This window comes from Panthera pardus, unplaced genomic scaffold, assembly GCF_024362965.1.
Source record: "Panthera pardus isolate Hobbes unplaced genomic scaffold, ASM2436296v1 HiC_scaffold_6, whole genome shotgun sequence".
NCBI classification, from domain to species: Eukaryota; Metazoa; Chordata; class Mammalia; order Carnivora; family Felidae; genus Panthera; species Panthera pardus.
In genome coordinates this window covers 11,511,769-11,527,587 of record NW_026526991.1, presented here as the reverse complement: position 1 = coordinate 11,527,587, position 15,819 = coordinate 11,511,769, and the positions used below count along the sequence as shown (strand labels likewise).

The 15,819-nt window shown below is 52.6% G+C and overlaps 1 protein-coding gene across 2 annotated transcripts; it reads right to left on the bottom strand.

Moving 5' to 3' along the window:
• Positions 1-1,355: 1,355 nt before the first annotated feature.
• Positions 1,356-15,788, bottom strand: EIF3D (eukaryotic translation initiation factor 3 subunit D). 2 transcript variants are annotated; one of them, XM_019446784.2, is made up of 15 exons: positions 15,664-15,788; positions 13,025-13,157; positions 12,680-12,725; positions 11,404-11,540; positions 10,807-10,892; positions 10,160-10,232; positions 8,917-9,029; positions 8,159-8,291; positions 6,958-7,105; positions 6,053-6,183; positions 5,290-5,375; positions 5,079-5,208; positions 2,344-2,486; positions 1,878-2,161; positions 1,356-1,510 (listed from the first exon to the last, which is right to left on the bottom strand). In XM_019446784.2, exons 2-15 carry the CDS (start codon positions 13,145-13,147, stop codon positions 1,497-1,499), a joined length of 1,647 nt encoding a protein of 548 aa, XP_019302329.1. In that variant the 5' UTR covers positions 13,148-13,157; positions 15,664-15,788; the 3' UTR covers positions 1,356-1,496. The 2 variants fall into 2 exon arrangements, with proteins under 2 accessions (XP_019302329.1, XP_019302330.1); XM_019446785.2 differs by lacking the exon at positions 15,664-15,788 and adding an exon at positions 13,340-13,572.
• Positions 15,789-15,819: the final 31 nt, after the last annotated feature.

Below are 15,819 nucleotides of genomic sequence, written 5' to 3'. Positions count from 1 at the left end.
CAGGGCAGGGCCTTGAGAGTAGGCTGACCCTGAATTACAGGCAGCAGTGGAAGGTTTCGGAGTCGGGACTGAAGCAGTGCAGCTTGATGGCCCCAAGCAGGATGGACAGAGGTAGGGGATAGAGAAAATAAATGAAGCGTGTGGAAGCCGGTGCCAAGGTTTCAGAGACCAGGGCTGGAACGAACTTCCACCTGCCCCCCTCCCCCAGTGAATCCCGCTGGACTGCATCATGGGGTTGCAAGAGGCAGTTTGGGGGAGTACCAGGCCCAGGTCTGAACGCCCATGGCACTTGTCACACCACTTTTAACAATCTGCCTATTTCACAGACTCCCCAGGAAGCATGTTTCATGCACTAGCTAACGTGAACAGGAATAAATGTTTCATTGCCTTCTGAGGCTCAATTACTTTGGTTAAATGGTAACTTTAGGAAGGTTACTCAAAAGCTGAGCCTGTTTCCTCATCAGTACACTGATGTCACTTCAACCAGCATTACAGTTTGGGCTCAGGCTCAGAGGATGTATTTATAGAAAGCTTAGTATACCTGGCAAGGTAATTACTTCCTAGTGTCCAGAACAGAACACTATTCATTTATAAAAACTTTACAGGGACGCCCGGGTGGCTCAGTTGGTTAAGCGTCTGACTCCTGACTCTTCATTTCAGCTCAGGTCATCTCATGTTCGTGGGACTGAGTCCTGTGTCGGGCTCTGCACTGACAGGGCAGAACCTGCTTGGGATTCTCTGTCCCTCCCCAGCTCGCATGCTCTTGCTGTCAAAATAAACATTAAAAAAAAAAAAAAAAAAAGTTTGCATACCCTAAGCATCTGTGGCAGATTTATGACACATTGCTTTGAGGGTGCCAGCTTGAGACTGTCACCTGCCCGAACCAAACTTGAAAATAATTTACAAACCACTGAGCATCACCCACTGGAACATCCATCAGAATCTTGTGGGGCAGTCTTCTTCATAAACAGCACACCCACCTCGACCTTCCAAGACCGTGCCCTGCTTTACCTTTCACTAGGGAGTTATGTCTCCCAGGGGCAACAGACGGGTCTGGCGCACAGCTAGCAGGCACCCACGTCTGTGGAAATGGACCTCCTACGGGGGGACCTCCAGGAGGCCCCTCACAACTGACGACACTCCCCAGCAACGGTTTGTGTCAGGGGGGGTCCAGGAATGAAAATACCTAGGGCGCTCACCCTTTAACAGCGGTGTGACACGAATATCTCTCAAGAACAAATGAAGGAGCTGTGATTATGAACTCCAGGTAGAAAACTGCTGTATCTCACCTATTCTTCCAAGGGCTATGGGGGGAGGGGGGTGGAATGGCTGCCGGTCACAATGTCAGCACGTGATGAAGGTAAGAGACTGAACAGTTACGCTTTATTCTCCCTGTTCAACTGCAGAGAGCAAGCAAGCAAACAAGCATCCTGCTAGGCATCCAAGGCCCTTCTAGGCTCAGTGGGACAAACTCCAGCTCCGCGTCACCGTCTGGTTTAAGTTTCTTCCTCTGAAAGACACAAAAAGGTTAGAGAAATGAGCCGTGCCGTACAGGTGAGCTGCTTAGGATTGTCACCACCTCCACTCCGAAGCCTTTTGGTTCCTCGTGGGGCCAACGCGTTTCTGGTGAAGCAGGGAGAGGCGGCTCTGGGCCCACGTGACTAGCCCAGAGCCCATCTCTCCTCCTCAGACCCCTGGGATCTAAAGGCTCCTGAAAGCAGCTCCCGGTGCCAGACTGGAGGCTGCCCCAAAGTCCGGTCTCGGAACCGTCAGCAAGTTTTACATCAAGGCTACAGAGAGAGATTGGTGGCCACGAGGCTCGGGCCCTAGCCAGCCTACAGCTCACTCTAGGCTTCAGAACGAGGCCTGCCACACACCTTCTTCCTCCTCCTCCTCCTCCTCCTCTTCCTCCTCGTCCTCGTCAGAGCTGAACGTGCCGTCGGGCAGGCTGTAGACGCGGATGACCTGCTTGTTGGGGTCCTTCAGGATGAGGTACTTGCCCTCCTCCAGCTTCATGCAGATGTCGATGACACAGCGCAGGATGCCCCAGGCGTTCTCGACGCTCAGGTTGATCTGGCTGGCAAACTCATTGGGCTTGAACTGCTGGGTGCCCAAGATGACGTGGCGTGAGGAGTCTTTCACGTGGTACCGGGACACGTAACTAGCGGGGTGGGGGGGGGGGGGAAGGGGTGTTAGTGCCGTGGGGGCGGGGCCGCACTGAGACACAGCAATGCCTGGGGCCAAGTGCCAGTTCTTCCCAAGGGAGGGGGAAAGGCAGGCACGGGTCTCTCCGCGCGCACCCCTCCTCTTGGCAGACTTCACGGCCCCCAGAGAGAGTCTCACCCAAGCTTGAGATACTCCGACCCGGCCAGCAAGGCGCAGCAGGTCCATCGGGCCAACTTGTAGCTGTTGTTCTTTAGCTCGGTGGCAATGACAGCCCCTCGCTGGGAGTCCAGCTTCTGACGCCAGTCTACGCCGTTACAGTGCTGCAGGAGGAGAGCCCGGGCACAAGAATGAGGGTGGGCTCCTACCGCCCAAGGCCTGGAACCTCCTCCGGCCGAGAAGGGACTCCCCGGGGGGCTTGACTTGCAAGTGGGGGAGTCTGCACGTAAATCACGGGTAGGACTGTCATCACCGTAAAGGCAGAGACGTGCCACCCGGCAGACGGCAACTCCTCTCTCCACAAGAGCTTGTCTAGACAAGGACACAACGCATGCACGAGCCGACCAAGTGCCAGATGAACGGCGGGGACAAGGGTTCACCGTGCGTTGTGTGGTAAGAAGGGCTTCGTGGGGGGAACGCGCTAGCTGACCAAGGGGAGGCCAGTGACAGAGGCTGGGCGAGGCGTGACCCGAGAGACACAGAGGGAAAGACAGGCCGAGTCAGCCCTGGGTGGGGGGTGGAGGCTGCAGAGGGGGAGGAGGTCAGTCTGGCCTTGTGGATATACATGTGCCCACGAAGGAGGGACCATCTTCCCCAGCCAACTCTTTCTGAGACGTGGGAACTCGAGGCCCAGAGTGAAGTGACTGCCGGAAGTTCGCGTGGCACAACGTGCTCAGCCTGTCTCGGTTCATGGCAACCACAGGCGAAAAAAAACCAACTACTAGAGTTCAAGTAGTTAGACCAAAACCATTCAGGAGCAGTATTTGGACACGTGTTTCTTCAAAATTACCCTTGCGAGTTTGCTGTGGCATTTTAAGGGCCTCTCCACAAATCTGTGCTGCTCGACGGAATTAATTGGCAGAGATCAACCGGGTGGGGTGGGGTGGGGTGGGGTGGGATGGAGGAGGGCACGAGGGTCAGTTAGGAGACGAGTCAATGCACAGTAACAGGCATAATCAACAGCGTCGGAAACCAGGGTGACCGAAGAGTCTGTGTGGGGGAGGGGGACGCGGCGGGGACCATTCGAGGCCGAGCCTGAGGGAGCAGGAGAGACCCAAAGCTGGTACACAGCCGAGCCAGAGATGTGAGGAATCACTGTTAAGAGTTCAAGGCTGAGGCCTGGGGTAGGCCGAGTTCTACGGTGGCCCCCTACGGCGCCTACCCGAGTGCGGGTGGAGGCCGTATGGATGAGGAAACCCTGCTCCGGTGCTTACGCTCCCTCTACGTCAGGGATTCTGCACGCGTAATTAAGGTCCCTTAAGGAGACTATGGGTGGGCCTCACCTAACCCCGAATCTCTTAAATCTGGGCATAAGCCAGACACAGAGAAGTCGAAGACTGGAAGAACCTGCCGTGCTGTTTCTGCCTGGAAGACGGAGGGGACCCATGGCGCGGGATGTGGACGACCCCCAGGGCACGGGGTGTGGTGACCTCTAGGAGCCGAGAGGCCCCAGCTGACGGTGGCAGGAGAACGGGGACCCCAGTCCCACAACTGCAAGGAACTCCGAACTCTGCCAACTAGAATGAGCTTGGAAGTTTCTTCCAGAACCTTCAGATTCACTTTAAGCCTCTAGGTTGCTGTCATCTGTTATGGAGCAAATGGAAACTAATACAAGGCTGTATGAGGAAGTCATTATGGCAAAAACAGCCGCGTCGGGAACTGACCCTGAAAGAAGGCTCCACTGGTGTCAAAACAAGTGAAGGGAACCAAGAAATGTACGGGACTAGAGTGAGGGAACAGCACAGAGGGCAAGGCCACACGGCTACAGCGATGCTGAACGCTACAGGGAGGCCTGGAGGACAGTCGGAGAAGAGGCCACTGGCCTCAGAGCTAGGTCTGCAGAAATGCTTCTGGAGTGCTCTTCCGTCAGCTGACGGAGGCGAAGGAACACCCAGGGAGTGGGAATCAGCAGCAGTTAATGTTAATCCCGTGCCTCTAACGAAGTCAGAAGGAAATGGCCCACAGGCTCCATCTCATCAGACCCTTGTTCGACACTGGCTTAGCCCGAGCCGTCCTTCCTTCTGAGGACCCTTTGTTCTATAGCAGCACCCAGGAGCACTGCCACCCACTGCCAGTTCAGGCACAGAAGCCTGGGCAACTTCAGAAAGGGAAGCAGCCCAAAACTCACGGAGCACCAGCACGAGAGGGAAGTAGAGAGTGGAAAAATGAAGGAAGCGCATTTCTTTCAAGATGCCTCCCGAAGAGCCAAATCTTAGCTAACCTAACAGTCTCTGAGTTCAGTAAGTGAAGGAGTTGGAAAAAGGAATCAGAAGGCTGAAGAAGGTAGTGGCTGCAGTAAATGAAAGAACAGCTCAAAGAGCTCCCAGGCTTAGAGGAAACCCGCCAGCCCAGACGAGAGGTCAAAACCAGACGCCTGCAGGGAGCAGACGCCAATGGGAGGTCAGCGTGGAATAGAGAAGGAGAGAGTCCTGTCAGAAGGTAGTTCCTACTGGCTCCCATGTGCAAAGTAAGCAGAAAAGTTCTTCAACCATAAGCATGTTCTGTTCTACACACACACACGCACACACACGTTCTCTTTCTCAATGAGGAACTAGGTGGAGAAAAACTCTGAAGACAAAAAAAATCTTGGAAGCTCTGTAAGTAACGCACGCGGAAACGAAACCGAGGTTCGCAAACACCAGCCGGGGACAACACGCTCGCAGGAACTACAGACAGGGTGACGAAGCATGCCTCACCCGGGAATCCCACTCGTTGAGGGTCTTGATGTTGATGAAGGACACTTCCCCGTTGGCTCCGGTCATGACACCATCATGCTCACAACGGACAATAAGGTCGATATCGTCCCCAAGCTTCCACCTGCGGTAACTGCAACGCACAAGGAGCTTATCTGGTCACTGGAGACCCCCCGTTTCAGAGAAGCCACCCCACGCAGGTGGGTTGACATACCGGTATGCAACGGAGGCGACTTCATTCTTGTCCATGTCGTCCTCCACGAACGGGTTTGGGTTGGGGAAGTTGTATCTCTCCTTTCCCTGTCAACAGACAAAGGCGTCACCAGACAGCAAGTACTTGCTTCCAAGCCCATCGGCCAGACCCTGCGCTCTGCTTAGTTACAGCCGTGGCCGGCTCCCCGGGCCCTCGAGGGGGCTGTGGGCTCCCTGCGTGGCGGGTGGCTATTTACCCCTCCTGACCTTAAGCATGAACCCCGATGGATTTTGAATGCTTATACGTGTTGCCGGCGAGCTTCGAGTATCTCATTTAATTAGCGGCCACGCCCCTCCTGTTTCATTTTGCCCCACAGCACACGTCACCGTTTGTCACGACCTAGGTTTACGGTCATTCCTCCTCCACGATAACACAGCCTCCTAAGGGCAGGAATTTTGTGTACCGCTATATCCTCAACACCTAAACGCTGTATTTGTATAGATCAGCGTTATCTGTCCGACACTGAAGGTATCTATACGGCCTATCAGTGGAAGGTAAGTATTATTAGTATCCTGACTTTCCAGACAAGAAACCTACCCCACACCCCAAAGCTCCAAAGCACTGCATCTAAGGTTCGGTCAGGCAGCCTGACCTCAAAGCCCCAGCCTGGAGCTCCTCTGTGACAGGCGGGGACCCTGTCTGTCCTGCTCGGTCCCACACCCCCGGAGCCTACCACAAAGCAGACGTTCAGTGAGCCGACGCCCAGACGCTCTCACCGCCTCACCATTCTCAAGCACTGCTGGGAGAAGTTGTGGTTGATGTAGGTCGCTTCCATGGCCAAGTTGCGGGGCGAGTTGAAGGAGTTGCCTTCATCTTGTGGGGGCTCGTTGGCGGTCTCACTCACCGTCAGGAGGTCTGCAAAAGCGGCGGCGTGTCACGCCCCCGTGAAACCGGGTCGCCCACGGTGTGCCGGGCACTGCAGGGAGGGGCCAGCGACGCAGGCCTGTCCTTCCAAGACCCGCCACCTACTCACATGGCTCCGTCAAGTGCGGGCAGGCTGGGGAGGGAGCGGGGAGTGCTGCCGGGTAGCTTTAGATCCCCTCTAATGTCACAGTCGAGCGAGCTGTAAGAAGCCTACCCCATTTCAATCTGTTTGGATTCTTCAAGAGCCTGTCTGATTTTGTTAGCTTTTTAACAAAGAGAGGGCCCCAAGGCTCAGGCGTACAATGTAATTGTATCATTCTGTCTCACTGCCGTTAGTTCTCAGCGACCTGGTTTCCCCCCATGGCGCGCGCGCACACGTCTGTGTCGTGTGAAATACAGGCAAATGTATTTTTCCCTGTATAAACACACCGAAGTGAAGAAGAAAAAGCATTAAAAAAAAGTGAAGGTAACGTTAAAGGTGCTACGGAGAGCTGAAAGTCAGGAAAGTGCCATTCAAACGGGTAACGCTTGCCAGCACAGCGCTGGGGTCCCGGGAGGACTCAGGAAGCTGGCACCTCGAGCTGGGACAGCAGGGACCGTCCTTCCCTCTGCCAGGCCTCTCAGGGGGCCGGGAGGGCTTTGGCCATAGCTCTCACTGCCCGTGGGGAGACAGGCCACCTCCCAGTCCTGCTCCAGGACCAGGGACTTGCTCTGAGCCCTCAGAACACCCAACCCCGTCGCCTCGCTCCCAGACAGGCTTCTTACCAAAGTCAGAGTTGTCCCTCTTGTCGAAGAAGAGCTTGGACCCGACTCTCTGCACAACGATGTCCCAGGAGTACACAGAGCGGGTGCAGCTCATCAGCGTGGCCAGAATGGCATCGGTGGCAAACACGTTCCCCTGAGTTTTTGCCAGCTGCAAAGAGGGCAGAGGGCAAGATGCGAAGACACTTCGGTCTCACCGCCCATTCGCACAGAGGACTCGTTTGCAAGGGGCCCTCACACCCTCCCGCGTGCACGCGCCCTCTAGCCGTGTGAGGAGAGTGTGTGCGGCAGGTCTGCCTGCTGGCGGTCCCCATCCTAAGGTACGAGGGACCCCGCGGCTCTCTGAGCGCCCGCAGTGTTCCGGGATGGCACCTCACACCCCTCACCCCGATGGTGTGCGGTAAGTGCCTCCGACCCACTTCAGAGGTAGGAGATGCGAGGGGGTGGTGCCAGGAAGCGCGGCAGGGCTGGGAAGCGGGCCCGGCTCTGCTCTATTACCAGCATCAGGGGCTAACCAGCAAGGGGCCCGTACTTCCACCTAATCCTGTCTGATTCAGGAGCGTCGCATCTAAAGGGCTTTCGGAGGGGCGCCCGGGTGGCTCAGTCGGTTAAGCGGCCGACTTCGGCTCAGGTCATGATCTCACGGTCCGTGAGTTCAAGCCCCACGTCAGGCTCTGTGCTGACAGTTCAGAGCCTGGAGCCTGTTTCAGATTCTGTGTCTCCCTCTCTCTCTGCCCCTAACCCACTCACATTCTGTCTCTGTCTCTCTCAAAAATAAATAAACATTAAATAAATAAATAAATAAATAAAAGCAGAACTAAAAACATGGAAACTGGGGGTGCCTGGGTGGCTCAGTCGGTTAAGCGTCTGATTTCGGCTCAGGTCATGATCTCACGGTTCGTGGGTTCGAGCCCCACGTCAGGCTCTGTGCTGACAGCTCAAAGCCTGGAGCCTGATTCAGATTCTGTGTCTCCCTCTCTCTCTGACCCTCCCCCGTTCATGCTGTCTCTGTCTCAAAAATAAATAAACGTTAAAAAAAAAATAAATAAAATAAAAGTAAATAAAAAATAAAATAAAGGGCTTTCCAAGGCTCAGATGATTCACGTAGGTCCCCGCGGGCTCTGTTCCTCCCGAGGCCTCAGCTGTAGGGGCCGGCGGCACTCCCCACACAGGGGGGTGGCGAGCGGCGGAAGGGGGCGCCCACCTTTCGGATGACCGGGTCGTCCGTGGTGGTGACGGTGTGGAAGATGCGCTTGATGCTCCGCAGCGGCTTCTCACTCCTCGTGGTGATGCGGTCAAAGGCCTTGTCGTAGTATTCCAGGGCCCCACAGCACTCACTGAGGGCAGGCGGGGAAGACACGCAAAGCAAATGGGAAGGAGATCAGCTGTTTGTTTGAATCTGCTTCAGGTAAGCAGCTCTTTGAAACATCGGGAAAAGCTTTCCTGCGGACGACCTGTGGTCTTTCTCGTCCTGCGGAAAGAGCTACGTAACTTAAGTTTCTCTTTTGCTCGTGAGGTCAGGAAGCGGAAAGAAATCTCAAGTTTAACTTCAGGGAACTCTCTGCTGGTCCCCTCTTGGCCCTGAGTTTTAAAAAATGTATCTGTTGGGCGCCTGGCGTCTGACTCTCGATTTCGGCTCAGGTCATGATCTGGGCTCAGGTCGTGATCTCACTGTTCATGAGTTCGAGCCTCGCATCGGGCTCCGCGCTGGCAGTGTGGAACCTGCTTGGGTTTCTCTCTCTCTCTCTCTCTCTCTCTCTCTCTCTGCCCTTTCCCTGCTTGTGCTGTCTCTCTCTCAAAATAAAATAAACTTAAAAAAAAAAAAAAAAGTGTCTGTTAATCTTATACAATGTATTTAAGCGCCTGCCAATCCTTTCTGGAAACACTAAGGCTTGAGAAAACATTCACTGCCAGCTGGTCCACACGAGTGCATGGCGGAAGGTAGCGAAAGGCGCCACTTACATGTCCTGAGGCTCTGACACTTCCAAGTAGCGCATCTTCATTAACTGAGGAAAGTCCATTTCCTCTTTCACCTCCCAGTCACTACGGACTTCCACTGAAGAGTCTCGGGGTTTCTGCGGTGCAAAACCAGGGGAGGGAAGAGAGTTACAGCCGGTGCGAGGCATAAGCAAAAGGCAGCTTAGCAGCACGAAGGGCTTTTAGCCAATAAACGTGTCCAGAACGTTTATCACGTGCTGGGTGCTGTAGGAGCCGGAATCCCTGACCCCGAATTCAGAGTTTACAATCCGGAAGGGTACCGAAGAAGTCAAGGGGTCAAAAACAACCCGGAACTTGACTCCCACGTAATGCCGGCGCCCAGGGAATGTACGTATGTATGGGTTCTTCCTAAAGAAGCCGTGGCAGCTTCTTTTATTTCTCTCTGGACGTCAGCTATTTACCCTTAACATAGAAACATCACATCCGGCAAAATCTAACCGCTGCAATCTGGAGCTCCTCACTTGCCCTCACGTGTTCTTCCATTATCACAGTGTCCACACGAGCATTTGTATGCGAACGTTCACGGCAGCGTTTTTCATAATAGCAACAGGTGGAAACCACCCGGACGGCCATGTACTGGTGAACGCGTACACAAAACGCAGCGTGGGGGCACCCGGGTGGCTCAGTCGGTTAAGCTTCCGACTTTAGTTCAGGTCATGATCTTGCCTTTTGTGGGTCCAAGCCCGGCATCGGGCTCTGTGCTGACAGCTCAGAGCCTGGAGCCTGCTTCAAGTTGTGTCTCCTTGTCTCTCTCAAAAATAAATAACGTTAAAAAAAAAAAAAACAACCACCAAAAAACCAGCCACAAAAACGCAGTGTGTCCACACAACAAATTCAGCAATGTGCCGACACACGCCACGACAGGGATGAACTGTGAAAGGAGCTACACAGAAGACCACACGTCGTAGGATTCTATTTATGTGAAATGTCCAGAAGAGGCACATCCAGAGACAGAAAAGACCGGTGGCAGCCAAGGGCTGGGGAGAACCAGGGCCGGCTGCCCAAGGGTATGTGTTGTTTTCACAATGATTCAAACGTTCTGAAACTGACTGGCGCGTATGTGTGAATATACCAAGAGCCACTGACTTGTACACTTTCAATGAGTGGATGGTGTGATATGTGAATTATGTTTCAATAAAGCAGTTACAAAACCAAACACATAAGCGAAACTGAATTTCTAGACAGAACTCTGGTGTGGATACACTACCTGTGACTTCTGGTCCCATTTCTGCCTCACTCCGAACTGTTTCTGAAATTTTTTCTGCAGTCGTATGCGTTCTCTAGAAAGACAAGAAGACTGTGCTGTTGGTGCAGATCTGTGAGTCACTGGCTTTTCAAAAGGCAGAAAAGGTGCCATTCTCTTCGGCTGAACCTCAGCATCATTAGTGACTTCTCTGAACTAAGAAAACAGGGACTTCGTGAAAAAGAGGAGACCTTAAGAGTGCTACAGGAGGCATACTGCCCCCCAGCACCCACCAGCTGGGTTTTACCTGCCCTATGGATGGTCCGATGGCAGCACCAGCCTGGGTGTGGCCGCCGCACCGCACAGCTCACAGGGCCCAGCGTGACCTGTGCCACAGCAGAGCTGAGCCTAGCTGGGCCCCACAGCTCATCTTACCTACCCTCGCTTCCGGCCAGTGACACGCCCACTGCCAGGGACCTTCCCACCATGCTGTCTGCCAAGAACTGGCCCTTGGAGAATGAGGCCAGGCTACACCAGTGGCTCAACGGCCTTCAGGAAGGAATTTTTGCTTGTTTGGCAGTGACGGGGAAGACCACCGTTGGCCTAGTGATTTCAGAGCACGGTCGGTCCCGGAAGAACAACTCAATCCAGGAGGATGTGGGAAACCTCACCTCTCCTTCTGCTTGGCGCTCTTAGGCAGGGTCTGCAGGTTGAATTGCAACATGTTCCGTCGATCTTTGTCTCTGCGGAGGTTCCGCTGGGAATCAAGAAAAAACAGCCACGCTAAAACCTTGGGGATCTGACCAACAGCAGGGAGTGCCCAGGGGTAAGTCTGTACTTGGAATTGGCTTAGACGTTCACACATTTTTTATTGAAGTAGGTTTATGGGCCCTTGTCAGAGTTGTAGTTTTCCTCTTTATACATAGGAAGATGCAGCCCGACCGGACCATCTACTTAATAAAGCCTGCACACAGCAATTAAATGAGGCATCAGGCATCTTTTTACCTGGCACAAACACCCCACTCTCAGCACAGAGGCATGAGGTCCTGGCCACTGGTCAGCAGAAAGCTAAACTATTTAGACCATCTCTGGACCCAGCCCACGTTTACTTTAGCGCAACGTGTCACCGGTTAGCTACTTGGGAGTCACTGGAAGACCTAGGAGAACACACTTTCTTCCCGTCACTATGTGCAAGGAAGCACTTTTAGCAGGTGGCAGCCACGGGTGCCATGGCCCCAAGACGGTCAGATTGCCGGCTCTTGGCCTACCTGGGCAAATCGCATCCGATTCCGCTGGTAGGCGGTTTTCTGTGTGCGTGCTGTGTCCACCAGCTGGAAACTGGTTTCATCCTCCTCGTGGAAATAAGCATACTGACTTCCACCACCGAACTGAGAGGAGTACTTATCTGCAGGCAAAGGGGATGACGTGTAACAGATATTACCTACAGACTGCACGCCTGCTCTTCTAAAGCCCTGCTAGTTCTTTTAAAACTTTTTTTTTTTTTTTTTAAACGTTTTTAGTTATTTTTGAGAGACAGAGCACAACTGGGAAAGGGGCAGAGAGAGACAGAGACACAGAATCCGAAGCAGGCTCTGAGCTGTCAGCACTGAGCCCGACGTGGGGCTTGAACTCACGCACCATGAGATCATGACCGGAGCTGAAGTTGGATGCTTAACCGACTGGGCCACCCAGGCGCCCCTAAAGCCCTGCTATTTCGAGTGTGCTCTCAGGACCCTTAACGGAAGTGCACATTGATGGACTCCGCCCAGCCCCACTATGTCAGAATCAATGTTTTCAGAAGATCCCCAGGTGATTTTTGTGCACATTCCAGTCTGAAAAGCTCTGGTCTAAAGAACTTTCTAAGTCAAGACAGAGTTTGAGTTCCTTAAGCCCATTTCACACCCTGCCTTACTCTATGAGGAACAGGATTAAGGTTTACTACTCCAGAAAGGGCAAATATGGGGCACGCGTTATGCAAATATGCAACCACTTACATCATCTGGTACCCCAAGCAGACAGGTCTAATGGGTTATGATATACTTTACTGTTGGCCCTAGCCTCAGATCATCCTAACTGGGTACTCACTGCAACTAAGCCACTTCCAACAATCTCAACTGGCACAGGAAAAAAACGAGACGACAACACCAACACCACCAACCCATCTACTGTAACAAGATCTTAAAATCAGGGGTTGTAGACCTGGAGTCCACCGATGGGCTTCACAGGTTCGGTAAATCCCAGGCACTAGGGTACCAAATGGGAAGCAGTTCAACAGATCTGCGAAAGGGTGTATGGCTCCCTAAACGTGGAAGGAAAAAGAATCCCACTGTAACAGGTTAAACCTCCTTAATGACCAGTCTTTAGTTTTGGGACCGTTTCAAAAAAATGTATGTGGTTATTGTCTACAGTTCAGATCCTGCCCCTAAAAACTATGTGTTATCGTTAGCATTTTGTTCCCATCCTGGAATGTTTTTGGATGGAGGTCACTGGAAAAAGTAACAATCCTCCCAAGGCCTTGATCTGGGCGGCCAGTTGAACACTTACTCGTGTACCTCTTATCTTGATATGTGGCACCTGTCCAGTCTGCAACCTGTGAGGCAACAAGAGAAGACAGAGCACGCAGGTCAATCAGGCAAGTTTCTGCTGACCCAGAAGCCCCTGTACGCGAAGACGCAGTCTGGGAAAGTGTAAGGACTGGCTCACGATGCCTCTGCCAAGTGCCCAGCTCTCCCGTGACTACTGGAAGGACCCAGACACTATAGCTGTTCCCAGCCAGCGTCTCCGTGAGGAGCACAGGAGTTAAAATTCTTTTGAGGAATAAAATCGAAACGATAACGGACGACAGCGGTCACGGCTCGAAAGAGTCACCGTCACTGACGGGCCAAGTACCTTTCCTAGTCGATCTCCTTTGCTGAACGGCTGGTAGGGCATATCCCGAAACTGCTCAGGAACCGCACAGGGACCCCAACCCGAGGGGTTGTCCTGGATCACAGGTGTCATGAACTTTGCCATCTTCTAGAACCTTAAAGATACAAATAATGTGAGGAGCTTTGTGAAGAAAGGCCTCCAAGCACAAAAAGCCTTCCATTCGAGGTAAGCTAAGACAGAATGATAAAATTAGAAAAGCGACACACAAAATGGAACAGTCACAGATAATACTGTGAGTACTTCAAACTCAGAGGACAAATACGAAGACTCATATACCGTATTGTGCTGCTTGTGACACCCACTTTTTCCACTATAATATCTTAGAAATAAGGCTGCATCTTCCGCTTGATGGACTGTCTCACCTTAATGGCAGTTTTTCTTTCTTAGTCTACATACGACAGTGGTGCTTCTTAAACTCAGCGGGGTTTTAGATTTGATGGAATGCAGTAACCTTTTCTCAAGCGTAAGAACCACGATCTAGTTTCCAGAAACACCTTCACCAAGGCAAACAATCCGTAGTGTCCCTAAGCCTCAGTCTTTTCATCTGTAAAGTGAGTGAGACCCTTGTCTAAATTCATACCACAAGACCAGGGTCAAAGACTTAATAGTTACGCATATGAAAATGCCTTCGCTGTAAAATGCCACACCATTACTACTTAGACTTGCAAAAATACATTTACAGAGAGTGCCGGGAAAGAGTCTGTAAGTATATCCCGCTATTCAACTTTTCTTTCTCGTTCTCCCAATTTTCTGCCATCAATGCAAACCCTCACGCAGAGCAAGTGGACAGAGCCTGTCAGAAAGCTGACGTTACCATGAACCTTAGGTCGTAGAAGTGGCCAATCATCACATGTTCATAATGTTACGAGTACCAGGTACTGTTCTTAGTGTTTACTCTGCACCAATTCCGTAAATCCTCCCAACGATCCTGGCGTAGCGGCTAGATCATCCCCACTCTTCAGGTAAGAAAATTGAGGCACAGAGAAGCTAAGAAGTTGTTCAAATCTGCAATGCTAGTTGACGAAAAAATCTGAACCGAAGCAATCTGGCTGGAATTCACACTCTGTGTGAGGCTACAGCTCCTCTCGAGAGAGAAAAAGCCAGGGGCTACAGAGCACATCTCTGCCTGACGGTTTCTATCAAAAACCTCATCATCCATCATAATCCTCAGGTGAGCTCCCAGAGGAACATTCACCACACGAGTATTTCTGGAGGCAGCCATCAAAGCACACAGGCACAGTGACCTTAGTAAGTTCTCAGTGTCCCATGATGGGGAGAGATTCAGGCTTCCTCCAGAAGTGACACCTGGGTGACAGCAACAGGGACCTTCGTCCTTCAACTCTAAGCTTAAGCTACACTACAGAAAGGGGACTGAGGGCAGGCGTGGCAGTTTCAAGACAATTCACACTAAAATACATATTTATGGAGCTCCTACAATGTCAGACACTATGCTAAATTAAAAATTTGCAGCTCAGCTGTCGATCCACCCATCGTTTCAAAAACAGACTTGATTTCCAGGGTTGTCTGCACCAAGTCCAACATTCTTGCCATTACGTTATAGCTGGGCAGCAGGCTGAGAAAACATGGGGTGTTACTTTTTACTATGTTTTATTTTTGAGAGAGAGAGAGCATGAGTGGGGCAGGAGCAGAGAGAGAGGGAGACACAGAATCTGAAGCAGGCTCCAGGCTCCGAGCTGTCAGCACAGAGCCCGACGCAGGGCTCGAACTCACGGGGTGTGAGATCATGACCTGAGCGGAAGTTCGATGTTCAACCAACTGAGCCACCCAGGCACCCCGAAAAAATGGGGATTTAGACTATACCTAGTAACCCAGTAATGATGTCTCAAAACGTTTAAGAAATCGAGTCCTCTCTCACAGCTCAAGAAGGAAACAGATCCAAGGCTTGGCATACATTTCTCCAGGGGGAGGAAGTCCCCTGGCTTCAACCCATTCAAAATAAGAGTGAGCAGAACAGAACCAGAAGCAGGAAGAGCCACTCTGTTATATCGAAGTGACAGCTGTACTGGCTACAGGGACAGGGTGGGGAGGCCACCACAGGGCAGTCAGAAGGGGCCCATGGCTGGCAGGGCACGGTATTGTGCAGATTACCGTGGCCACCACAGATCATATGCCATCAGTCCCTGGGGGGAGAGTTTCAAATCAGAGATCACACCTGCTCCACCACAGCCTTCCATTTCACAGAAAAGCAAAGAAAACCTTCGGACTGCGGACTCCTCAGAGCAGGATCGAACACTGCTCAGCTTGGTACAGTCAGTACCTCCTTCCACGACAGCTCAGAGAGCCTCTGATCGCTTTGAAAAGACCCTGAGACCCAAAGGGGTTACGTGGTATTATCAAAGTCGCTCAGCCCGTGGCCCCAAAGCGGAGCCCAAGGTCAGAGAACCTTACCCATAAGGCCGTGCCCCGCATCCCTAAGTGTGTCGGGCCTGGGGTCCCCGAAAGGCGGATTCGTGCCCCGCCCAGCTGAGCAGAAGTGGCCGGAGACGTACGAGAGGCCTCTTCCGGAAGGCCCCCGAAGGCTGCGCCCAGCCCAAACCGGCTCCAGAGATACGGAGAACCTTAAGGGACACTCCACTCACCTGTAAAGGCCTCGGGCGGCCCCGATGGCGAGAGATGGTCCAGGCCGAAGACCACACACCCAGCAGCCCTCGGAAGAACAGAGAGGGAAAAGGAGAGAAGATGCGCGCGCAGCGGCCGGCGCCGTAAACACAATCGACGCTGTCGTAAACTGCGTT